We start from the raw sequence: 26545 nt of genomic DNA on the forward strand, positions 1-26545 counted from the left end.
GTCAAGAACTGCAATGCTGCTGGGGTTTTCACGCTCAACAGTTTCCTGTGTATATCAAGAATGGTCAAAGGACATCCAGCCAACTGTGGGAAGAATTGGAGTCAACATGGGCCAGCATCTCTGTGTGTAATGGTTTTCTTCTGGGGAAAGAGAGGCGGACCAAAATGCAGCATGGTTAGTTTTGTGCATCTTTAATAAAGATGAAAGTACAACAATCTACAAAACAAGAACCGTGAAAAAACCAAAACAGTCCTATCTGGTGCCACAAACACAAAGACAGGAACAATCACCCACAAAACCCAACACAAAACAGGCTACCTAAATATGGTTCCCAATCAGAGACAATGACTAACACCTGCCTCTGATTGAGAACCATATCAGGCCAAACATAGAAATAGACAAACCAGACACACAACATAGAATGCCCACCCAGCTCACGTCCTGACCAACACTAAAACAAGGAAAACACATACGAACGATGGTCAGAACGTGACACTGTGGAACACTTTCGACACCTTGTAGAGTCCATGCCGCAACGAATTGAGGCTGTTCTAAGGGCAAAAGGGGGTAGCAACTCCAATATGAAGGTTCAAGATGGCGTAGCAGTCAGACGTCTATGGCTTCTCCTTGTTGTGTCCCGTGTATATATCTTTTTATATATTTATATATTTTTCTTAACCTCAGCTTCAACATACTCTCCTGCAATCTGCCTCACCAAATGTGGTATGGATCTGCTATTTTCTTTACTTTTGAACTGAAACCCCCAACAGAAGCTAGCCAGCTAACCAGCTACTAGCTAGTAGTCAGCTAGCCACTGCTAGCGGTCATCAGCTAACCTTAGCCCGGACAACTCCTGCCAGTCTGCACAGCGCGATTCAAACCAGGGCATATCAGACGTATTTTTATTCATATCTCTGGATTCCTACCGCAAGCTCTGAACCTTTTCACCTGGATCATCTCAGCTAGCTAGCTGCTATCCGAGTGGCCACTCCTGGCTAACATCTCTGTCCCAAAGCAAGCACCAACTAGCCTGGAGCTAGCCTATGCTAGGCCCATCTCCCGACTAGCTGAAGAGGCCACTCCTTGGGCTACAATACCTACTTTGCCAATTTGCCTGGACACCTTTTACTGCCGATACGGAGCCCCGTCGATCCATCACGACTGGACTACTGACGTAATCTGCCCGAGGGTTATTTCCAACTGGCTCCTCCATCTCGGCGTCCCCTGAATGCCCATCTACTAGCCTGCTAGCTGTCTAGAGTGTATCAGACTGTTAGCTGAAGAGGCCCATCCGCCAATTTCTTTGGCTACAATACCTATTTTGCCAATTGGCCGGGACCCCTTTACTACACGGAGCCCTGCTGATCCATCACGACTGGTCTGCCGACGTAACCGCACGAGGGGGCAACAACAGACTAATTCAGTCACGAACGTCCCTCTAATGCCCTACTGCTAGCCTGCTAGCCCCGGCCCGCTAGCTGTCCGAAACGCCGTGTCTCCAGCCCGCCTAGCTACTCACTGGACCCCTATGATCACTCGGCTACGCATGCCTCTCCCTAATGTCAATATGCCTTGTTCATTGCTGTTTTGGTTAGTGATTATTGCCTTATTTCACAGTAGAGCCTCTAGCCCTGCTCAATACGCCTTAACTAACCCTTTAGTTCCACCTCCCACACATGCAGTGACCTCACCTGGTTTAAATTATATTGCTAGAGACAATATCTCTCTCATTGTCACTCAATGCATAGGTTTACCTCCACTGTATTCACATCCTACCATACCTTTGCCTGTACATTATACCTTGAATCTATTCTACCGTGTCCAGAAACATGCTCCTTTTACTCTCTGTTCCAAACGTACTAGACAACCATTTATTACATTGTCTTACCTCCCTTATCCTACCTCATTTGTACACTTAGACTGTATTATTGACTGTGTTTGTTTATTCCATGTGTAACTCTGTGTTGTTGTTTGTGTCGCACTGCTTTGCTTTATCTTGGCCAGGTCTCAGTTGTAAATGAGAACTTGTTCTCAACTGGCCACCTGGTTAAATAAAAGTTCAATAAAAAGGTGTTCCTAACATTTGGTATTATCAGTATATTGTTGACCCTACTATCCAAATACCTTGCTTAACACTCACTAGATAAGAATGTCTGCTGAATGAATCAAATGTACAAATATAGCACATACATTCAGCATATGTGGACATACGAAAATCAAACACACCCTTCCTTGTTGTGGATAGCTGCGGATAGCCATCAGCCACCCAGGAGAGGCGTTCAGTGTTTGTGTGAGAGACAGATAAATAAAACTAGTGGCTGTTAAATTCTATGGCTCAGAGTTGAACTGAAGGGTTCTTGTCAGAATGCCTGTTAAAATGCCTATGAAATAGACCTAGCCTCATCTTGTTATCCTACAGGATAACTACCCTTTCTAAATATCCCATGTTAGTCCATCATCCCACTCTGCTCCATATGTTTATAACAGGTAATAACAGGGTTATGAAGGTTTTTATACAAGGTTATAACATGGTTATAAAGATTTATGGTTTCCTGGGCAAACTTGTGTCCCCTTGTGTCTCTTGTTCAGGTTCAGACCACATCCGTGAGAAGGATGGTCTGTGGTCGGTGCTGGTGTGGCTGTCCATCATGGCTGTCAGGAAACAGGGTGTGGAGGAAATCGTCAAGGACCACTGGGCCAAGCTCGGACGCAACTACTTCTGCAGGTCACTCTGCTATGCAATCAATCAATCAACCAATCAATAAATCACTCAACCAACCAATTAATAATGAAGTCAATCACTCAACCAACCAATCAATAAATCAATCAACCAATCAAACAATCACTCAAACAACCAATACATCAATCAATCAACCAATAAATCAATGAGTGGATTGCAATGCATGTGTAGTGAACACAGAAAGACACATTGACGATGTCATGTCCTTATCTAATAGACTTGAATAGACGGGGATGCTTCTTTCTGTGTTTGTCTCTAAGGTTGTGGTTTCTAGAAGTGTGTCTTTATGCCACATTCATGCTTGTGTGTATGTGTTCACACCTGTGTGTGTGTGTTCCCAGGTTTGACTATGAAGGCGTGGACCCCAGAGCTGCATTCTACCTGATGAGAGACTTGGAGGGGGTGATCACAGACAAGGCCTTTCTTACCCAGAAGTTTGCTGTGGGGACTAACGTCTACAGTGTGGAGAGGGCTGATAACTTTGAGTACATCGACCCTGTGGACGGAACCGTGGTCCGCAACCAGGTCTGTATAACTTAAACATGGCTCTTAGAGGAGAGGAGGAGATGAGAGGAGGAGATGAGAGGGTGAGATGAGAGGGGGAGAGGAGGAGATGAGAGGGGGAGAGGAGGAGATGAGAGGGGGAGATGAGGAGATGAGAGGAGGAGATGAGAGGGGGAGAGGGGAGATGAGAGGGGGAGAGGGGAGATGAGAGGGGGAGAGGAGGAGATGAGAGGGGGAGAGGAGGAGATGAGAGGGGGAGAGGGGAGATGAGAGGGGGAGAGGAGGAGATGAGAGGGGGAGAGGAGGAGATGAGAGGGGGAGAGGCGGAGATGAGAGGAGGAGTGGAGGAGATGAGAGGGGGGGCAAGATGGGGGTGTCTATGATGAGGTCCATATAACTGTTGACTTAGTTGATTAAATACCATCTGAAAGTCAGCACATATTCCTCTTCTCTCTTTCCATCTCTACTTGTATCCTCCTACCCCTCTCTGCTCCAGACCTCCCAGGTAGCCATGTGCTCAGACTGGGGTTCCATGTTTGGGCATGGCTGTCTCTAACCCTCCTCCTCAGCCAGTGTGCACACACACACACACACACACACACACACACACACACACACACACACACACACACACACACACACACACACACACACACACACACACACACACACACACACACACACACACACACACACACACTGCTGTTGATGGTAACACAGCAGAGCCCTTCTTTGCTTTAGTAAAAGACAGAAACAGGACAGCCAGACAGGCAGAGGAACAGTAGTGTAATAATGGTGTGATGTACAACCTGTTGCTTAGGAACAGTTGGCCTGCTGTTGATGGTAAACACATCTCTACAATACTTACTCCACTGTTTCCCAATGGGTGAGAGGTGACCTGCTAGTCACAATCGAGTCTATGGCATTGGTTCTGGTGACATGTTGAGTCATGAGAAGACTCCCAAAGCTTTAGGTGGGTCACAGGGCTAAAAGGTTTAGGAACAGGTGATGTATAGAGCAGTGATGTCACAGTGGCTGATGTAGGATGTTTTGGCTTGGCCTTTATCGTGATTGGTAGACTTGGTTTAGTCTGAGAACTTTCATCTCTTTGTTGGAGGCAGAAATGTCTCGGTTGGGTCTTTATTGTGATTGGTGTAAAGACTGATGAGTCAGACTGTGTCAGCGTCAGTAAAGATGATGAGTGTTACACCATCTACTGTTGGGAAATGTAAATACACACACACAGGCTTTTCACTTGGCAGCGGACTCAGTCCCACTGTCCCATCCTCCCCACAAACCCTGGAATATCTCCTGGCGTCGACACTTTTCAGCTCATACTTCACACGTAGATCCCATTGGTGTCAGGTGTCTTGGCCTGGGATGCATGATGTCATAAGAGATGGTGTGTGGTTTGTTTTTAGTCAGTCACCCTCCCCATCGGGCCTGTCACAGTAGCCGGATCAGACCTCTCGGCCAGCTCCACAGCGGTTACAGCTAGTTAGTCACTCACCAAAAGGTGTGACAGCTTCTCCCTCCCCAGTAAACCTACTCTGTGTATATACTGGACATTCCACAGTGTTGTGTCAGCTGTTGTCTCTCCACTCTGCCTGTGAGAGGGGGATGTGCTGTCTGTTGTATGCATACACACTCCATATATTCATTTAGCAGACATTCTTATGCAGAACGACTTACAGGATAAATTAGGGTTAAGTGCCTTGCTCAAGGGCACATCAACATATCTTTCACCTAGTTGGCTCGGGGATTTGAACCAGCGACCTTTCAGTTATTGGCCTAACATCCTTAACCACTAGGCTACCTGCCGTCCCATTAATAAACAGAGACACATGCTCACAGATATACACACACACACACACAGACAGACTGGCTGTGATGACAAGTTGAGAGAGGCTTCACAGAGCTATGCCAGGGTTGCCTCTGTAGCCAGCTACTGAATTGTTCCCACAAAGACTACACACATTGACCCCCCCTCTCTCTGACTCAAACACCTACATATAGACATACAGGTATGTACTGTACATTAAATGCACACACACACACACACACACACACACACACACACACACACACACACACACACACACACACACACACACACACACACACACACACACACACACACACACACACACACACATGCATATGACAACAGCGGCATCTAGGGGACGTCAGTTGATACTGCATTAACAACACTGACTCCTCTGTCTCACTGCCTCTGGTCTGTCTTTCTACCTGTCTCACTGCCTCTGGTCTGTCTTTCTACCTGTCTCACTTCCTCTGGTCTGTCTTTCTACCTGTCTCACTTCCTCTGGTCTGTCTTTCTATCTGTCTCACTGCCTCTGGTCTGTCTTTCTACCTGTCTCACTTCCTCTGGTCTTTCTTTCTACCTGTCTCACTTCCTCTGGTCTGTCTTTCTACCTGTCTCACTGCCTCTGGTCTGTCTTTCTACCTGTCTCACTTCCTCTGGTCTGTCTTTCTACCTGTCTCCCTTCCTCTGGTCTTCCTTTCTACCTGTCTCACTTCCTCTGGTCTGTCTTTCTACCTGTCTCACTGCCTCTTGTCTGTCTTTCTACCTGTCTCACTTCCTCTGATCTGTCTTTCTACCTGTCTCACTTCCTCTGGTCTGTCTTTCTACCTGTCTCACTTCCTCTGGTCTGTCTTTCTACCTGTCTCACTGCCTCTGGTCTGTCTTTCTACCGGTCTCACTGTCTCTGGTCTGTCTTTCTACCTGGCTCACTGCCTCTGGTCTGTCTTTCTACCTGTCTCACTGCCTCTGGTCTGTCTTTCTACCTGTCTCACTGCCTCTGGTCTGTCTTTCTACATGTCTCACTGCTTCTGGTCTGTCTTTCTACCGGTCTCACTGTCTCTGGTCTGTCTTTCTACCTGTCTCACTGCCTCTGGTCTGTCTGCATACCTGTCTCACTGTCTTTGGTCTGTCTGCATACCTGTCTCACTGTCTCTGGTCTGTCTGTGTACCTGTCTCACAGTCTTTGGTCTGTCTGTGTACCTGTCTCACGGTCTTTGGTCTGTCTGTCTACCTGTCTCACTGCCGCTAGTATTTCTGTCTACCTGTCTCACTGCCTCTGATCTGTCTGCATACCTGTCTCAATGCCTCTAGTCAGTTTTTCTCACTGCCTCTGGTCTGTCTGCATACCTGTCTCACTGTCTCTGGTCTGTAATTATACCTGTCTCACTGTCTTTGGTCTGTCTTTCTACCGGTCTCACTGTCTCTGGTCTGTCTTTCTACCTGTCTCACTGCCTCTGGTCTGTCTTTCTACCGGTCTCACTGCCTCTGGTCTGTCTTTATACCTGTCGCACTGCCTCTGGTCTGTCTTTCTACCTGTCTCACTGCCTCTCGTCTGTCTTTCTACCTGTCTCACTGCCTCTGGTCTGTCTTTCTACCTGTCTCACTGCCTCTGGTCTGTCTTTCTACCGGTCTCACTGTCTCTGGTCTGTCTTTCTACCTGTCTCACTGCCTCTGGTCTGTCTTTCTACCTGTCTCACGGTCTTTGGTCTGTCTGTCTACCTGTCTCACTGCCGCTAGTATTTCTGTCTACCTGTCTCACTGCCTCTGATCTGTCTGCATACCTGTCTCAATGCCTCTAGTCAGTTTTTCTCACTGCCTCTGGTCTGTCTGCATACCTGTCTCACTGTCTCTGGTCTGTTATCATACCTGTCTCACTATCTTTGGTCTGTCTGCATACATGTCTCACTGTCTCTGGTCTGTCTGTGTACCTGTCTCACAGTCTTTGGTCTGTCTGCATACCTGTCTCACTGCCTCTGGTCTGTCTCTGTACCTGTCTCACTGTCTCTGGTCTGTCTGTGTACCTGTCTCACTGTTTCTGGTCTGTCTGTGTACCTGTCTCACTGTCTCTGGTCTGTCTTTCTACCTGTCTCCCTTCCTCTGGTCTTCCTTTCTACCTGTCTCACTTCCTCTGGTCTGTCTTTCTACCTGTCTCACTGCCTCTTGTCTGTCTTTCTACCTGTCTCACTTCCTCTGATCTGTCTTTCTACCTGTCTCACTTCCTCTGGTCTGTCTTTCTACCTGTCTCACTTCCTCTGGTCTGTCTTTCTACCTGTCTCACTGCCTCTGGTCTGTCTTTCTACCGGTCTCACTGTCTCTGGTCTGTCTTTCTACCTGTCTCACTGCCTCTGGTCTGTCTTTCTACCTGTCTCACTGCCTCTGGTCTGTCTTTCTACCTGTCTCACTGCCTCTGGTCTGTCTTTCAACCGGTCTCACTGCCTCTGGTCTGTCTTTCTACCTGTCTCACTGCCTCTGGTCTGTCTTTCTACCTGTCTCACTGCCTCTGGTCTGTCTTTCTACCTGTCTCACTGCCTCTGGTCTGTCTTTCTACCGGTCTCACTGTCTCTGGTCTGTCTTTCTACCTGGCTCACTGCCTCTGGTCTGTCTTTCTACCTGTCTCACTGCCTCTGGTCTGTCTTTCTACCTGTCTCACTGCCTCTGGTCTGTCTTTCTACATGTCTCACTGCCTCTGGTCTGTCTTTCTACCGGTCTCACTGTCTCTGGTCTGTCTTTCTACCTGTCTCACTGCCTCTGGTCTGTCTGCATACCTGTCTCACTGTCTTTGGTCTGTCTGCATACCTGTCTCACTGTCTCTGGTCTGTCTGTGTACCTGTCTCACAGTCTTTGGTCTGTCTGTGTACCTGTCTCACGGTCTTTGGTCTGTCTGTCTACCTGTCTCACTGCCGCTAGTATTTCTGTCTACCTGTCTCACTGCCTCTGATCTGTCTGCATACCTGTCTCAATGCCTCTAGTCAGTTTTTCTCACTGCCTCTGGTCTGTCTGCATACCTGTCTCACTGTCTCTGGTCTGTAATTATACCTGTCTCACTGTCTTTGGTCTGTCTTTCTACCGGTCTCACTGTCTCTGGTCTGTCTTTCTACCTGTCTCACTGCCTCTGGTCTGTCTTTCTACCGGTCTCACTGCCTCTGGTCTGTCTTTATACCTGTCGCACTGCCTCTGGTCTGTCTTTCTACCTGTCTCACTGCCTCTCGTCTGTCTTTCTACCTGTCTCACTGCCTCTGGTCTGTCTTTCTACCTGTCTCACTGCCTCTGGTCTGTCTTTCTACCGGTCTCACTGTCTCTGGTCTGTCTTTCTACCTGTCTCACTGCCTCTGGTCTGTCTTTCTACCTGTCTCACGGTCTTTGGTCTGTCTGTCTACCTGTCTCACTGCCGCTAGTATTTCTGTCTACCTGTCTCACTGCCTCTGATCTGTCTGCATACCTGTCTCAATGCCTCTAGTCAGTTTTTCTCACTGCCTCTGGTCTGTCTGCATACCTGTCTCACTGTCTCTGGTCTGTTATCATACCTGTCTCACTATCTTTGGTCTGTCTGCATACATGTCTCACTGTCTCTGGTCTGTCTGTGTACCTGTCTCACAGTCTTTGGTCTGTCTGCATACCTGTCTCACTGCCTCTGGTCTGTCTCTGTACCTGTCTCACTGTCTCTGGTCTGTCTGTGTACCTGTCTCACTGTTTCTGGTCTGTCTGTCTGTGTACCTGTCTCACTGTCTCTGGTCTGTCTGTGTACCTGTCTCACTGTCTCTGGTCTGTCTGTGTACCTGTCTCACTGTCTCTGGTCTGTCTGTGTACCTGTCTCACTGTCTCTTGTCTGTCTGTTTACCTGTCTCACGGTCTCTGGTCTGTCTGCATATCTGTCTCACTGTCTCTGTTCTGTCTGCATATCTGTCTCACTGTCTCTGTTCTGTCTGCATACAGGGTCTGCGAATTGTCTTCACAGATGAGTCCCGTCTGGTCTTCCGTCTGAGTGGGAGTGGGGGAGGGGCCGGGGCCACAGTCCGGATCTACGCAGAGAGCTTCGAGAGAGACCCCGAGAGACATAACAGAGAAACTCAGGTAAGGAGTACACTAGAATCCATTCTGATAGGTACTACTACAGTGTGTGTGTGTGTGTGTGTGTGTGTGTGTGTGTGTGTGTGTGTGTGTGTGTGTGTGTGTGTGTGTGTGTGTGTGTGTGTGTGTGTGTGTGTGTGTGTGTGTGTGTGTGTGTGTGTGTGTGTGTGTGTGTGTGTGATCATTGTTTCCTTGTATGAACTTTCAGACCCATAACTAAGGAGAGGATCAACTCAACATTATCATTTTCATTGATTCATTTGATATATTATTCAACCACAAGGACATTGTCAACAGTAGAGTTTGGTTCACAGTGGTTGCATGCAATATTATCCTATTACACAACCCACCTCCATCTGGGTGTCTGAACAACATGTGACATGGTGACATGACATGTGATAGTAGTTTTAGCTGCTCGGTAGACTTTGGAGTGAGTGTCTTCTATTGCTGTTGGTGTGGCCATATTGTGTTTGACTGGTAGTGTACTTTAACCATGCCACAGTATTAGTCAGTATCATATTGTGTTTGACTGGTAGTGTACTTTAACCATGCCACAGTATTAGTCAGTATCATATTGTGTTTGACTGGTAGTGTACTTTAACCATGCCACAGTATTAGTCAGTATCATATTGTGTTTGACGGGTAGTGTACTTTATAATATAATATAATATAATATGCCATTTAGCAGACGCTTTTATCCAAAGCGACTTACAGTCATGTGTGCATACATTCTACGTATGGGTGGTCCCGGGAATCGAACCCACTACCCTGGCGTTACAAGCGCCATGCTCTACCAACTGAGCTACAGAAGGACCATGCCACAGTATTATTAACCATGCCACAGTATTAGTCAGTATCATATTGTGTTTGACTGGTAGTGTACTTTAACCATGCCACAGTATTAGTCAGTATCATATTGTGTTTGACTGGTAGTGTACTTTAACCATGCCACAGTATTAGTCAGTATCATATTGTGTTTGACCTGTAGTGTACTTTAACCATGCCACAGTATTAGTCAGTATCATATTGTGTTTGACTGGTAGTGTACTTTAACCATGCCACAGTATTAATAAGTATCATATTGTGTTTGACCAGTAGTGTACTTTAACCATGCCACAGTATTAGTCAGTATCATATTGTGTTTGACCAGTAGTGTACTTTAACCATGCCACAGTATTAGTCAGTATCATATTGTGTTTGACCGGTAGTGTACTTTAACCATGCCACAGTATTAGTCAGTATCATATTGTGTTTGACCAGTAGTGTACTTTAACCATGCCACAGTATTAGTCAGTATCATATTGTGTTTGACCTGTAGTGTACTTTAACCATGCCACAGTATTAGTCAGTATCATATTGTGTTTGACCTGTAGTGTACTTTAACCATGCCACAGTATTCGTCAGTATCATATTGTGGTTCACAGTATTAGTCATTATAGAGGTGTGTGCTGTTTTGATGCCAAGGCTTAGTTATCAGTGATCTGTTTTGATGCCAAGGCTTAGTTATCAGTGATCTGTTTTGATGCCAAGGCTTAGTTATCAGTGATCTGTTTTGATGCCAAGGCTTAGTTATCAGTGATCTGTTTTGATGCCAAGGCTTAGTTATCAGTGATCTGTTTTGATGCCAAGGCTTAGTTATCAGTGATCTGTTTTGATGCCAAGGCTTAGTTATCAGTGATCTGTTTTGATGCCAAGGCTTAGTTATCAGTGATCTGTTTTGATGCCAAGGCTTAGTTATCAGTGATCTGTTATGATGCCAAGGCTTAGTTATCAGTGATCTGTTATGATGCCAAGGCTTAGTTATCAGTGATCTGTTTTGATGCCAAGGCTTAGTTATCAGTGATCTGTTTTGATGCCAAGGCTTAGTTATCAGTGATCTGTTTTGATGCCAAGGCTTAGTTATCAGTGATCTGTTTTGATGCCAAGGCTTAGTTATCAGTGATCTGTTATGATGCCAAGGCTTAGTTATCAGTGATCTGTTTTGATGCCAAGGCTTAGTTATCAGTGATCTGTTATGATGCCAAGGCTTAGTTATCAGTGATCTGTTTTGATGCCAAGGCTTATTTATCAGTGATCTGTTTTGATGCCAAGGCTTAGTTATCAGTGATCTATTTTGATGCCAAGGCTTAGTTATCAGTGATCTGTTTTGATGCCAAGGCTTAGTTATCAGTGATCTGTTTTGATGCCAAGGCTTAGTTATCAGTGATCTGTTTTGATGCCAAGGCTTAGTTATCAGTGATCTGTTTTGATGCCAAGGCTTAGTTATCAGTGATCTGTTTTGATGCCAAGGCTTAGTTATCAGTGATCTGTTTTGATGCCAAGGCTTAGTTATCAGTGATCTGTTTTGATGCCAAGGCTTAGTTATCAGTGATCTGTTTTGATGCCAAGGCTTAGTTATCAGTGATCTGTTTTGATGCCAAGGCTTAGTTATCAGTGATCTGTTTTGATGCCAAGGCTTAGTTATCAGTGATCTGTTTTGATGCCAAGGCTTAGTTATCAGTGATCTGTTTTGATGCTAAGGCTTAGTTATCAGTGATCTGTTTTGATGCCAAGGCTTAGTTATCAGTGATCTGTTTTGATGCCAAGGCTTAGTTATCAGTGATCTGTTTTGATGCCAAGGCTTAGTTATCAGTGATCTGTTTTGATGCCAAGGCTTAGTTATCAGTGATCTGTTTTGATGCCAAGGCTTAGTTATCAGTGATCTGTTTTGATGCCAAGGCTTAGTTATCAGTGATCTGTTATGATGCCAAGGCTTAGTAATCAGTGATCTGTTATGATGCCAAGGCTTAGTTATCAGTGATCTGTTTTGACCACAGAGCAAGCTGTGGCTTAGCTCTGTGGTTACCATGGTTACCTCACTTAACAGGTAACTTCAGGTTGTGAGTTGCGCCAACACAATAGAGAAAGGGAAAGGGAAGGGAGGTACCTAGTCAGTTGTCCAACTGAATGTTCTCAACTGAAATGTGTCTTCCGCATTTAACCCAACCCCTCTGAATCAGAGACTGTTGAACTGTCAGTGGATACTGAGGTGCGGCTGGACAGTATAAAGTTAGCCTGGAGTTGACTGGCTTTGCAACACACTGATAATGGATTCAATTCTTTACAGAGGTCCTTTCTGGCCAGGACATCGGACAGAGAGTCCAAAGTGAAGAGAAGGGACTTGGTAGTAAACTGTTGATTGGTCTTGATTCATGACGCTTGTTGTTTCCTTGGTTACTTTCTGTTTTAGTTTATAGTGGCTTCTATGATGGTTATCGATGTAGGATCTTCAATTGAGCCAGTTTGCTATTGCAGCAAAAAAATCCTGCAGCAACAGGAAATGTGAGTTATTATGTGGATTATAATTTATGTTTGTTGTGATTTCAAAGTGGGAATGACAAACTTCAGAAGCCTTTTTAAACCTCAAATACACTACAAGTTTAAAAATGTCACTGCATCTGGAGTGTGCGGTGTTACTCTGTTGCTAGTATAACAGTACAACTCACACATTGTATCAACACTTATTTGAACATGTGCATCCTTTCAGAGTCTCTACAGTCAGTAGAGTGTTTATCGTGTGTTTATCGTGTTTATCGTGTGAAGTGTGTATAAAGCAGTGTGTGTTCTGTGTCCCAGGCGGTGCTGGGTCCCCTCATCATCAGTATGTGTGTATTATGTGAAGTGTGTATAAAGCAGTGTGTATTCTGTGTCCCAGGCGGTGCTGGGTCCCCTCATCGCCAGTATGTGTATATTGTGTGAAGTGTGTATAAAGCAGTGTGTATTCTGTGTCCCAGGCGGTGCTGGGTCCCCTCATCATCAGTATGTGTATAAAGCAGTGTGTATTCTGTGTCCCAGTCGGTGCTGGGTCCCCTCATCATCAGTATGTGTATAAAGCAGTGTGTATTCTGTGTCCCAGGCGGTGCTGGGTCCCCTCATCATCAGTATGTGTGTATTGTGTGAAGTGTGTATAAAGCAGTGTGTGTTCTGTGTCCCAGGCGGTGCTGTGTCCCCTTATCATCAGTATGTGTGTATTGTGTGAAGTGTGTATAAAGCAGTGTGTGTTCTGTGTCCCAGGCGGTGCTGGGTCCCCTCATCGCCAGTATGTTTATATTGTGTGAAGTGTGTATAAAGCAGTGTGTATTCTGTGTCCCAGGCGGTGCTGGGTCCCCTCATCATCAGTATGTGTGTATTGTGTGAAGTGTGTATAAAGCAGTGTGTATTCTGTGTCCCAGGCGGTGCTGGGTCCCCTCATCGCCAGTATGTGTATATTGTGTGAAGTGTGTATAAAGCAGTGTGTATTCTGTGTCCCAGGCGGTGCTGGGTCCCCTCATCATCAGTATGTGTGTATTGTGTGAAGTGTGTATAAAGCAGTGTGTGTTCTGTGTCCCAGGCGGTGCTGTGTCCCCTTATCATCAGTATGTGTGTATTGTGTGAAGTGTGTATAAAGCAGTGTGTGTTCTGTGTCCCAGGCGGTGCTGGGTCCCCTCATCGCCAGTATGTTTATATTGTGTGAAGTGTGTATAAAGCAGTGTGTATTCTGTGTCCCAGGCGGTGCTGGGTCCCCTCATCATCAGTATGTGTGTATTGTGTGAAGTGTGTATAAAGCAGTGTGTATTCTGTGTCCCAGGCGGTGCTGGGTCCCCTCATCGCCAGTATGTGTATATTGTGTGAAGTGTGTATAAAGCAGTGTGTATTCTGTGTCCCAGGCGGTGCTGGGTCCCCTCATCATCAGTATGTGTATATTGTGTGAAGTGTGTATAAAGCAGTGTGTATTCTGTGTCCCAGGCGGTGCTGGGTCCCCTCATCATCAGTATGTGTATAAAGCAGTGTGTGTTCTGTGTCCCAGGCGGTGCTGGGTCCCCTCATCATCAGTATGTGTATATTGTGTGAAGTGTGTATAAAGCCGTGTGTATTCTGTGTCCCAGGCGGTGCTGGGTCCCCTCATCATCAGTATGTGTATAAAGCAGTGTGTGTTCTGTGTCCCAGGCGGTGCTGGGTCCCCTCATCATCAGTATGTGTATATTGTGTGAAGTGTGTATAAAGCAGTGTGTATTCTGTGTCCCAGGCGGTGCTGGTTCCCCTCATCATCAGTATGTGTATATTGTGTGAAGTGTGTATAAAGCAGTGTGTATTCTGTGTCCCAGGCGGTGCTGGGTCCCCTCATCGCCATCGCCCTGAAGATCTCTGACATCCACGAGAGGACAGGACACCGCGGCCCCACCGTCATCACCTGAGCTCTGCTCCACTGCACACACACACACACACACACACACACACACACACACACACACACACACATACACACACACACACACACACACACACACACACACACACACACACACCACCTGCGTGTTCCCCCCACAAACACACACAAACATCTATGGCCAAGTCCCTAAGGCCACACCGTCCTGCTTGTTGCTACACCTGGGGCCAATAGTAAGCAAGAGCTACATGTATTCTCTCTCTCTATCTCTCTTTCTCTCTCTCTCTCTCTCTCTTTCTCAAAATGTAAGATATTATGTAGTCTGCAAAGAAAAGAAGCAAACTGTTTCTTTCAGCTGTTGATAAATAACATTTGTTCATATAAGGCTTCTGTTATGAAAGTTGTATTTTCTGTGTGTGTGTGTGTGTGTGTGTGTGTGTGTGTGTGTGTGTGTGTGTGTGTGTGTGTGTGTGTGTGTGTGTGTGTGTGTGTGCGTGCGTGCGTGCGTGCGTGTGTGCGTGCGTGCGTGCGTGTGTGTGTGATCATTATAAGGTTGACAGACTGAATTACCGTGAAATGCTTACTTACAAGCCCTTAACCAACAATGCAGTTCAATAAATATATATATATATATTTAAGTAACACAATAAAATAACAATATCGAGGGTATAACCAGGGGTACCGGTACAGAGTTAATGTGCTGGGCTACAGGTTAGTCGAGGTGGTATCTGTTAACAACTTCTTGTTCCAATGGGGCTACCACCACTTTTAGTTGTTCTGCTCTTCATTAGACGGCCTGTTTTTGCCATAGATGTATTTCATTTGTTTTTGTTTTTTATCCAAATAAATGTGTATCTTTTGTGTGTAATGTCTTTTTACTTAGTCCCTTCTGTTGCTGGGAATATTAGTAGGTAGTGTTATTCACCTCCTTTTAGGATCCTTCTCATCCTGCTGAGCCGAACTGTACGGTGTTATGCAGCCGCTTAGTCTCTGGAACCTTGATGCTGGAAAGGATGTGAAGAGAAAGTATCTGAGCCATCACAGTATGGTTCGGGTAGACAGGATAGTGTGAAAAGGGTTGTCCAAAGACAGACTGGCTTGTGGCTACAATATGGTTCTTTTCCTTCATCTTTAGTGGGCTTAGGACAGTTCATGTGTATTCCAACTGTCATATGGAATTGTGTAATACATGTGTATTGTGTGTATCCTTACTTGTGTCCAGAGAAATATCCACCCACCTGTATCACTTTCAGACTTATTTATTCAGGTTTAATTTATTCAGATTATGACATGTGTTCTCCTGACCCAGACCAGCTGTATTTACAACTGTGTGACCTTCAAATTATAATGTTTTATCTGCAAAAATAGTATTCTTAAATAATTGGCTTTAAAGGTGCTAATTCTCATTGGTCTGAATAACGTAACATGAATCGAGGTATTTAGAGTGCTATATAGGTAGAGAACATTGAACAGAACAAGGCTGATGTAAATAACTGCATTAGAACAAGGCTGATGTCAATAACTGCATTAGAACAAGGCTGATGTCAATAACTGCATTAGAACAAGGCTGATGTAAATAACTGCATTAGAACAAGGCTGATGTCAATAACTACATTAGAACAAGGCTGATGTCAATAACTGCATTAGAACAAGGCTGATGTCAATAACTGCATTAGAACAAGGCTGATGTCAATAACTACATTGGAACAAGGCTGATGTCAATAACTACATTAGAACAAGGCTGATGTCAATAACTGCATGAGAACAAGGCTGATGTCAATAACTACATTAGAACGAGACTGATGTCAATAACTGCATTAGAACGAGACTGATGCAATAACTGTATTAGAACAAGGCTGATGTCAATAACTACATTAGAACAAGGCTGATGTCACTAACTGCATTAGAACAAGGCTGATGTCAATAACTACATTAGAACAAGGTGATGTCAATAACTACATTAGAACAAGGCTGATGTCAATAACTACATTAGAACAAGGTGATGTCAATAACTACATTAGAACAAGGCTGATGTCAATAACTGCATTAGAACACGGCTGATGTCAATAACTGCATTAGAACAAGGCTGATCTCAATAACTACATTAGAACAAGGCTGATGTCAATAACTACATTAGAACAAGGCTGATGTCAATAACTGCATTAGAACAAGGCTGATGTCAATAACTGCATTAGAACAAGGCTGATCTCAATAACTACATTAGAACAAGGCTGATGTCAATAACTACATTAGAACAAGGCTGATGTCAATAACTGCATTAGAACAAAGCTGATGTCAATAACTGCATGAGAACAAGGCTGATGTCAATAACTACATTAGAACAAGGCTGATGTCAATAACTGCATTAGAACAAGGCTGATCTCAATAACTACATTAGAACAAGGCTGATGTCAATAACTACATTAGAACAAGGCTGATGTCAATAACTGCATTAGAACAAGGCTGATGGCAATAACTGCATTAGAACAAAGCTGATGTCAATAACTACATTAGAACAAGGCTGATGTCAATAACTGCATTAGAACAAGGCTGATGGCAATAACTGCATTAGAACAAGGCTGATGTCAATAACTGCATTAGAACAAAGCTGATGTCAATAACTGCATGAGAACAAGGCTGATGTCAATAACTACATTAGAACAAGGCTGATGTCAATAACTGCATTAGAACAAGGCTGATGTCAATAACTGCATGAGAACAAGGCTGATGTCAATAACTACATTAGAACGAGACTGATGTCAATAACTGTATTAGAACAAGGCTGATGTCAATAATTGCATTAGAACAAGGCTGATGTCAATAACTACATTAGAACAAGGTGATGTCAATAACTACATTAGAACAAGGCTGATGTCAATAACTACATTAGAACAAGGCTGATGTCAATAACTACATTAGAACAAGGCTGATGTCAATAACTGCATTAGTACAAGGCTGATGTCAATAACTGCTTTAGAACAGGGCTGATGTCAATAACTACATTTGAACAAGGCTGATGTCAATAACTACATTAGAACAAGGCTGATGTCAATGACTGCATTAGAACAAGGCTGATGTCAATAACTGCATGAGAACAAGGCTGATGTCAATAACTACATTAGAACAAGGCTGATGTCAATAACTGCATTAGAACAAGGCTGATGTCAATAACTACATTAGAACAAGGCTGGTGGCAATAACTACATTAGAACAAGGCTGATGTCAATAACTGCATTAGAACAAAGCTGATGTCAATAACTGCATGAGAACAAGGCTGATGTCAATAACTACATTAGAACAAGGCTGATGTCAATAACTGCATTAGAACAAGGCTGATGTCAATAACTGCATGAGAACAAGGCTGATATCAATAACTACATTAGAACAAGGCTGATGTCAATAACTACATTAGAACAAGGCTGATGTCAATAACTACATTCCTGTTCTGTAACCATTCTGGATTCCTGCTCTGTAACCATTCTGGATTCCTGCTCTGTAACCATTCTGGATTCCTGCTCTGTATCCATTCTGGATTCCTGCTCTGTAACCATTCTGGATTCCTGCTCTGTAACCATTCTGGATTCTTGTTGTGTAACCATTATGGATTCCTGCTCTGTATCCATTCTGGATTCCTGCTCTGTAACCATTCTGGATTCCTTCTCTGTAACCATTCTGGATTCCTGCTCTGTATCGATTCTGGATTCCTTCTCTGTAACCATTCTGGATTCCTTCTCTGTAACCATTCTGGATTCCTTCTCTGTAACCATTCTGGATTCCTGCTCTGTATCAATTCTGGATTCCTTCTCTGTAACCATTCTGGATTCCTTCTCTGTAACCATTCTGGATTCCTGCTCTGTATCGATTCTGGATTCCTTCTCTGTAACCATTCTGGATTCCTTCTCTGTATCGATTCTGGATTCCTTCTCTGTAACCATTCTGGATTCCTTCTCTGTAACCATTCTGGATTCCTTCTCTGTAACCATTCTGGATTCCTTCTCTGTAACCATTCTGGATTCCTTCTCTGTATCCATTCTCGATTCCTGCTCTGTAACCATTCTGTATTCCTTCTCTGTAACCATTCTGGATTCCTGCTCTGTATCGATTCTGGATTCCTTCTCTGTAACCATTCTGGATTCCTTCTCTGTATCCATTCTCGATTCCTGCTCTGTAACCATTCTGGATTCCTTCTCTGTAACCATTCTGGATTCCTGCTCTGTATCGATTCTGGATTCCTTCTCTGTATCCATTCTGGATTCCTTCTCTGTAACCATTCTGGATTCCTTCTCTGTAACCATTCTGGATTCCTTCTCTGTATCCATTCTGGATTCCTTCTCTGTAACCATTCTGGATTCCTTCTCTGTAACCATTCTGGATTCCTTCTCTGTATCGATTCTGGATTCCTTCTCTGTAACCATTCTGGATTCCCTCTCTGTATCCATTCTGGATTCCTTCTCTGTAACCATTCTGGATTCCTTCTCTGTAACCATTCTGGATTCCTTTTCTGTATCGATTCTGGATTCCTTCTCTGTAACCATTCTGGATTCCTTCTCTGTAACCATTCTGGATTCTTGTTGTGTAACCATTCTGGATTCCTGCTCTGTATCGATTCTGGATTCCTGCTCTGTAACCATTCTGGATTCCTGCTCTGTATCGATTCTGGATTCCTGCTCTGTAACCATTCTGAATTCCTTCTCTGTAACCATTCTGGATTCTTGTTGTGTAACCATTCTGGATTCCTGCTCTGTATCGATTCTGGATTCCTTCTCTGTAACAATTCTGGATTCCTTTTCTGTAACCATTCTGGATTCCTTCTCTGTAACCATTCTGGATTCTTGTTGTGTAACCATTCTGGATTCCTGCTCTGTATCGATTCTGGATTCCTTCTCTGTAACCATTCTGGATTCTTGTTGTGTAACCATTCTGGATTCCTGCTCTGTATCGATTCTGGATTCCTTCTCTGTAACCATTCTGGATTCCTTCTCTGTAACCATTCTGGATTCCTGCTCTGTATCGATTCTGGATTCCTTCTCTGTAACCATTCTGGATTCCTTCTCTGTATCGATTCTGGATTCCTTCTCTGTAACCATTCTGGATTCCTTCTCTGTATCGATTCTGGATTCCTTCTCTGTAACCATTCTGGATTCCTTCTCTGTATCGATTCTGGATTCCTTCTCTGTAACCATTCTGGATTCCTTCTCTGTATCGATTCTGGATTCCTTCTCTGTAACCATTCTGGATTCTTGTTGTGTAACCATTCTGGATTCCTGCTCTGTATCGATTCTGGATTCCTTCTCTGTAACCATTCTGGATTCCTGCTCTGTATCGATTCTGGATTCCTTCTCTGTAACCATTCTGGATTCCTTCTCTGTATCCATTCTCGATTCCTGCTCTGTAACCATTCTGGATTCCTTCTCTGTAACCATTCTGGATTCCTGCTCTGTATCGATTCTGGATTCCTTCTCTGTATCCATTCTGGATTCCTTCTCTGTAACCATTCTGGATTCCTTCTCTGTAACCATTCTGGATTCCTTCTCTGTATCCATTCTGGATTCCTTCTCTGTAACCATTCTGGATTCCTTCTCTGTAACCATTCTGGATTCCTTCTCTGTATCGATTCTGGATTCCTTCTCTGTAACCATTCTGGATTCCCTCTCTGTATCCATTCTGGATTCCTTCTCTGTAACCATTCTGGATTCCTTCTCTGTAACCATTCTGGATTCCTTTTCTGTATCGATTCTGGATTCCTTCTCTGTAACCATTCTGGATTCCTTCTCTGTAACCATTCTGGATTCTTGTTGTGTAACCATTCTGGATTCCTGCTCTGTATCGATTCTGGATTCCTGCTCTGTAACCATTCTGGATTCCTGCTCTGTATCGATTCTGGATTCCTGCTCTGTAACCATTCTGAATTCCTTCTCTGTAACCATTCTGGATTCTTGTTGTGTAACCATTCTGGATTCCTGCTCTGTATCGATTCTGGATTCCTTCTCTGTAACAATTCTGGATTCCTTTTCTGTAACCATTCTGGATTCCTTCTCTGTAACCATTCTGGATTCTTGTTGTGTAACCATTCTGGATTCCTGCTCTGTATCGATTCTGGATTCCTTCTCTGTAACCATTCTGGATTCTTGTTGTGTAACCATTCTGGATTCCTGCTCTGTATCGATTCTGGATTCCTTCTCTGTAACCATTCTGGATTCCTTCTCTGTAACCATTCTGGATTCCTGCTCTGTATCGATTCTGGATTCCTTCTCTGTAACCATTCTGGATTCCTTCTCTGTATCGATTCTGGATTCCTTCTCTGTAACCATTCTGGATTCCTTCTCTGTATCGATTCTGGATTCCTTCTCTGTAACCATTCTGGATTCCTTCTCTGTATCGATTCTGGATTCCTTCTCTGTAACCATTCTGGATTCCTTCTCTGTATCGATTCTGGATTCCTTCTCTGTAACCATTCTGGATTCTTGTTGTGTAACCATTCTGGATTCCTGCTCTGTATCGATTCTGGATTCCTTCTCTGTAACCATTCTGGATTCCTGCTCTGTATCGATTCTGGATTCCTTCTCTGTAACCATTCTGGATTCCTTCTCTGTATCGATTCTGGATTCCTTCTCTGTAACCATTCTGGATTCCTTCTCTGTAACCATTCTGGATTCCTTCTCTGTATCGATTCTGGATTCCTTCTCTGTAACCATTCTGGATTCTTGTTGTGTAACCATTCTGGATTCCTGCTCTGTATCGATTCTGGATTCCTTCTCTGTAACCATTCTGGATTCCTGCTCTGTATCGATTCTGGATTCCTTCTCTGTAACCATTCTGGATTCCTTCTCTGTATCGATTCTGGATTCCTTCTCTGTAACCATTCTGGATTCCTTCTCTGTATCGATTCTGGATTCCTTCTCTGTAACCATTCTGGATTCCTTCTCTATAACCATTCTGGATTCCTTCTCTGTAACCATTCTGGATTCCTTCTCTGTAACCATTCTGGATTCCTGCTCTGTACAAGACTGTCATAACCAACATCAGTAGTTATCTACCTCAGGCTACATCTTTATATGGTTAGTGTATTGGCTTCCTCATGCCCTGTTCAAATGGTCCTTGTTTGTGACAAGGTCAATTGTGAAGTTATTGTGGTGAATATCTTGAGTGTGTGTGTGCCATACAGCCTCAGAAAAAAAGACTAGACTTTGATTGCATAATGGCTTTTATTGCAGTCGTTAAATGTGAGTGCATGACATTGTTTCCTTTCGGATACAGACAGACGTAAGATTGTAAAAGGCTGATTCCCTTTCATGAACTCTGGACACTACCTAACTTAGCTAACTTAGCAGGTTTAAAAGACACTGGTGGCCAGTAAACAGCAGCCATTACGCTTTGAGCTCAGGAATTAGACCAACCAAAACCCCAGATGTGTGTATGTGTTCACAACAGTGTGTTCAACAACCTTTATGTTACCAAGTGCCCTGAGGATGACTGAAGGAGGCTCATTACAACAACAACAACGACAATGTTGGAATAAGTTGCAATAGAGAGCAGAAGGTTTGAATGAGCCGACTAGAGGCTGCGTGTGTTGCAATGGAGAGCAGAGGGTTTGAATGAGCCGACTAGAGGCTGGGTGTGTTGCAGTGGAGCGCAGAGGGTTTGAATGAGCCGACTAGAGGCTGCGTGTGTTGCAATGGAGCGCAGAGGGTTTGAATGAGCCGACTAGAGGCTGCGTGTGTTGCAATGGAGCGCAGAGGGTTTGAATGAGCCGACTAGAGGCTGCGTGTGTTGCAATGGAGCGCAGAGGGTTTGAATGAGCCGACTAGAGGCTGGGTGTGTTGCAGTGGAGAGCAGAGGGTTTGAATGAGCCGACTCAAGGCTGGGTGTGTTGCAGTGGAGGGCAGAGGGATTGAATGAGCCGAATAGAGGCTGCGTGTGTGTGTTTATCAAGTTACGTAATCTGAGACTTAAATCTTCAGCCCCTATTTTATTGATGAGTTTGATTGTTGTGAAAAGTACATGAATGTGGAGAAAGTTTCAACTGGGCAGATTTCACAGATTTTATGATAAAATATATTTTATTTTTTGATAAACATTCTTTGCTTATAAAAGCTCTCAGTGGCTGCAGAACACAGACAATATACGAGTACAATACAAGTCCATGTACAACGGTGTGATGTTTACGTACTGTACAGTGCCCTTCGTAAACAGATACACTACATGACCAAAAGTATGTGGACACCTGCTTGTCGAACATCTCATTGCAAAATCATGGGCATTAATATGGAGTTGGTTCCCCCATTGCTGCTATAACAGCCTCCACTCTTGTGGGAATGCTTTCCGCTAGATGTTGGAACATTTCTGCGGGGACTTGCTTCTATTCAGACACGAGCATTAGTGTGGTCGGGGACTGATTTTGGAGGCCAGTCAAGTTCCCCCTACAACGAACTCGACAAACCATTTCTGTATGGACCTCGCTTTGTGCACGGGGGCATTGTCATACTGAAACAGGAAAGGGCCTTACCCAAACTGTTGCCACAAAGCTGGAAGCACAGAATTGTCTAGAATGTCATTGTATGCTAGGAACCCTGAAAACAGCCCCAGACCATTATTCCTCCTCCACCAAACTTTACAGTTGGCACTGTGCTTCGGGGCAGGTAGCGTTCTCCTGGCATCCACCAAACCCAGATTTGTCCGTTGGACTACCAGACGGTTAAGTGTGATTCATCACTCCAGAGAACACGTTTCCACTGCTCCAGAGTCCAAAGGCGGCGAGCTTAACACCACTCCCGCCGTCGCTTGGCATTGCGCATGGTGATCTTAGGCTTGTGAGCGGCTGCTCGGCCATGGAAAGCCATTTCATGAAGCCCCCGATGAGCAGTTATTGTGCTGATGTTGCTTCCAGAGGCAGCTTGGAACTTGGTAGCTATGCGCTTCAGGTCTTGGTGGTCCCATTCTGTGAACTTGTGTTGCATACCACTTTGCGGCTGAGCCGTTGTTGCTCCTAGACATTTCCACTTCACAATAACAGCACTTACATTTAACTGGGGGAGCTCTAGCAGGGAAGACATTTGAGCAGCTGACTTGTTGGAAAGGTGACATCCTATGGCTGTGTGCTTGATTTTATCCACCTGTCAGAAACGAGTGTGGCTGAAATAGCCAAATCCACTAATTTGAAGGGGTGTCCACATACTTTTGTATATATAGTGTTCCAATACTGCACTCAGTCACATCCAACAACGAGCAAAAACAAGTAGGTCTTTGTTTTTTAAAGTGCATCAGATTTATAGAGACATCCATACCTAGACTGTTATTCTTCACTAGCATTCTGTAGACATTTGTCTTGATCAACCTGTAGCTCACTGTACGACCTGTTGCTATTGGTTACTACCGTTCAGCCACATGTGAAACAGCAAAGATGTTTTCAGTCACATAGTATCTCAGGTCTCAGCAAAAGCTCAAGACAGTCTCATTCCTAGCTATCACTCCCACCTGTCTCCGTTCTCCAGAAAACCTCTCTCTGAGCAGAAAGGGCCATGTAGTTTACATCTCCTGAAAGATCAGAGGTCAAAGGTCAGGCAGGGAGACACTCGTTTTAAACAGTACACAAAGGTGATGTCATCACCTTCCAGAGTCCACCACCTATCGACCGTCCAGCTCAGGACATGGAACTCTGTCCAAACCGGAATGTTCTGGTTGCTGTGGAAGCCCCTGTGGCTCCCTGTGCAGCTGCATGGCCATCTCAGAGTAAGCAGGTGGTTCTTCATGGTTGAAGGTGTCGTCTGGGGCCTCAGAGATGTCCTGGGTGTACAGAGGGGGGGCCAGATTGAACCTCAGGCCGTCTTCAGAGAGCCCCAGCACAGAGTAAGCTGCAGCTGCAGTAGCAGAGAAGGCAGAGGTGTGGTTGTGCTGAGACTCCTCATATGAAGGAAGGTGGAAGCTGGGTCTGGAGAGAACAACAGACACATTCCGGGTGTGTTGTTGAAAGGAATGAGGCGTACAGTACATTATACAACAAATATCATATGTAAGTGTTAAGAAACCCTATTATGAGTTCAGTTTATAAACATTTTGACAGCTATCCGGCAATGCACTAACCCATAGTCTTGTATACATAATACGAATATATAGATGCAATGCACCTGACTGTTGATAATTCAATGTACTACCACTGCATCAGTCCCTGTAAAAGTCTCAAATTAATAATTCAATAAATAGAAAATATGAATGATATACAATGAGAAAAAATATAAACACATCATGTAAAGTGTTGGTCCAATGTTTCATGAGCTGAAATAAAAGATCCAAGGTATTGTTCTGAGGCACATTGTGAGGCCACTTTTTTTTTAGCTATCTGTTTCCCAACAGATGCATATCTGTATTCCCATTTGTGAAATCCATAGATTAGGGACTAATTAATGTGTTTCAATTGACTGATTTCCTCATATGAACTGTTACTCAGTACAAACTTTGAAATTGTTGCATTTATATATTTTTTGTTGAGTATATAAGTAATTCAAGCATGAATTGAATCTGTCCCCAGGTGAGTGAGAGAGCAGAGGCATACCTGTCAACGGTGTAGACATGGAGGTGTGCAGTGGTGTGGTGGCTCCTGCTCCTCTGCCTCTTCCTCTTCATGCCATGGCAGATGGTCCAGAAGACCCCGGTGAGGAGGCAACACAAGCCAAAGGCAATGAGGACGTAGGCCAGGATGTAACACAGGGAGCTGTTGTAGGCATTGTGGAGGGACATCAGGTAGGCCCCCACACAGATGAGGACAAAGCCCAGGGCAGGCAGCAACATACGGGCCAGGGAACACAGGTGCTTCCTCGTATCCATGATAACTGCCTTCTCTCCCTTTCTTAAGGTGATTTCTTTCTCTCTCTCTCTGCAGGTGGAAGGAGAGGTGATGGAACCTGAAGGTTGGTTGGCAGGTTTAGTAGATGGTAGGGTTTCTATCAGTACATCTACAGAAGCAGAATGGTGCAGAAGAAACCAAACGTTTCCTGTCGTTCTACTACAGTATGACTGCTAGGAGGAAGGTTCTGTTGTCACGTTGTCCCACTATGGTGATGCAGGTACATTGTGGTTCCTTCTCTCTTTATGCTGTCAGACAAAGGGGAAGGGGTGGAGACTTAAGGAGATGACTGTGTAAAATCAGGATGACTCAGTTTACAGTCTGTTTACCGGGTATTTATGAGGTTACATGGTAAAATGATTATGTCTGACTTGGTGACTAGAGAAATACCTAATTAAACAGCACGGTAACATTTTTAAGCAATATTTATTCACGAAAATAAAAATATTTTTAAAAAATATTGCAAAATTACAGACTAATGTATTTGGATGAATAATAATCAAATATCAGATACAAATTATTTTGCTGTCAAATATGGTATTGTGTGATTTCTTTCTAAAGATATAAAAAAAAGTTATATTGTCCAGATACAATTTTGTTCTTTTGGCTCTGTACTCCAGCACTTTGGAATTTAAATTATACAATGTCTATGAGGGTAAAGTGCAGACTGTCAGCTTTAATTTGAGGGTATTTTCGTCCATACCGAGTGAACCGTTTTGAAATTACATCACTTCTTGTACATACAGTTGAAGTCGGAAGTTTACATACACCTTAGCCAAATACATTTAAACGCAGTTTCACAATTCCTGACTTTTAATCCTAGTAAAAAATTCCCTGTCTTATGTCAGTTAGGATCACCGCTTTATTTTAAGAATGTGAAAAGTCAGAATAATAGTAGAGAGAATTATTTATTTCATCACATTCCCAGTGGGTCTGTAAAGGTTTTCCTCCTCTTCCTCTGAAGAGGTGTAGCAAGGATCGGACCAAGATGCGGCATGGTAAGTGTCCATGGTTGTTTCTTTAAAAACATAAACTGAACACTCAATGAATACAAAACAATAAACGTGAACAAAACCAAAACAGTACCGTGTGGCGAACAAACACAGACACGGAAACAATCACCCACAAAACAACAGTGAAACCCAGGCTACCTAAGAATGATTCTCAATCAGAGACGACACCTGCCTCTGATTGAGAACCATACTTGGCCAAACACAGAAAACCAACCTAGAAACACTAAACATAGAATGCCCACCCAACTCACGTCCTGACCAACTAAAACAAACAAATAACACAAGAACTAGGGTCAGAACGTGACAGGGTCAGAAGTTTACATACACTCAATTAGTATTTGCTAGCATTGCCTTTATATTGTTTAACTTG

General features: G+C 44.0%; 2 protein-coding genes across 5 annotated transcripts in view; one reads left to right on the forward strand and one right to left on the reverse strand.

The window, feature by feature from the left end:
• LOC118376732 (phosphoglucomutase-like protein 5) overlaps nt 1-15185 on the forward strand; it is a 61748-nt gene extending 46563 nt beyond the window's left edge. The window contains exons 8-11 of one of the 4 annotated variants that reach the window (XM_052479095.1): nt 2590-2725; nt 3082-3265; nt 9003-9140; nt 14103-14253. In XM_052479095.1, the coding sequence (XP_052335055.1) occupies nt 2590-2725; nt 3082-3265; nt 9003-9140; nt 14103-14225 (581 nt within the window). In that variant the 3' untranslated portion in view covers nt 14226-14253. The other 3 variants (XM_052479093.1, XM_052479094.1, XM_052479096.1) reach the window with 3 other exon arrangements.
• An 8761-nt stretch (nt 15186-23946) lies between these two features.
• Nucleotides 23947-25143, reverse strand: LOC118383323 (transmembrane protein 252-like). The gene is made up of 2 exons (XM_035769886.2): nt 24872-25143; nt 23947-24250 (listed from the first exon to the last, which is right to left on the reverse strand). The coding sequence occupies exons 1-2, from the start codon at nt 25141-25143 to the stop codon at nt 23947-23949; spliced, it is 576 nt and encodes a 191-aa protein (XP_035625779.2).
• Nucleotides 25144-26545: the final 1402 nt, after the last annotated feature.

Source organism: Oncorhynchus keta, chromosome 25 (assembly GCF_023373465.1).
Source record: "Oncorhynchus keta strain PuntledgeMale-10-30-2019 chromosome 25, Oket_V2, whole genome shotgun sequence".
Taxonomy (NCBI): Eukaryota; Metazoa; Chordata; class Actinopteri; order Salmoniformes; family Salmonidae; genus Oncorhynchus; species Oncorhynchus keta.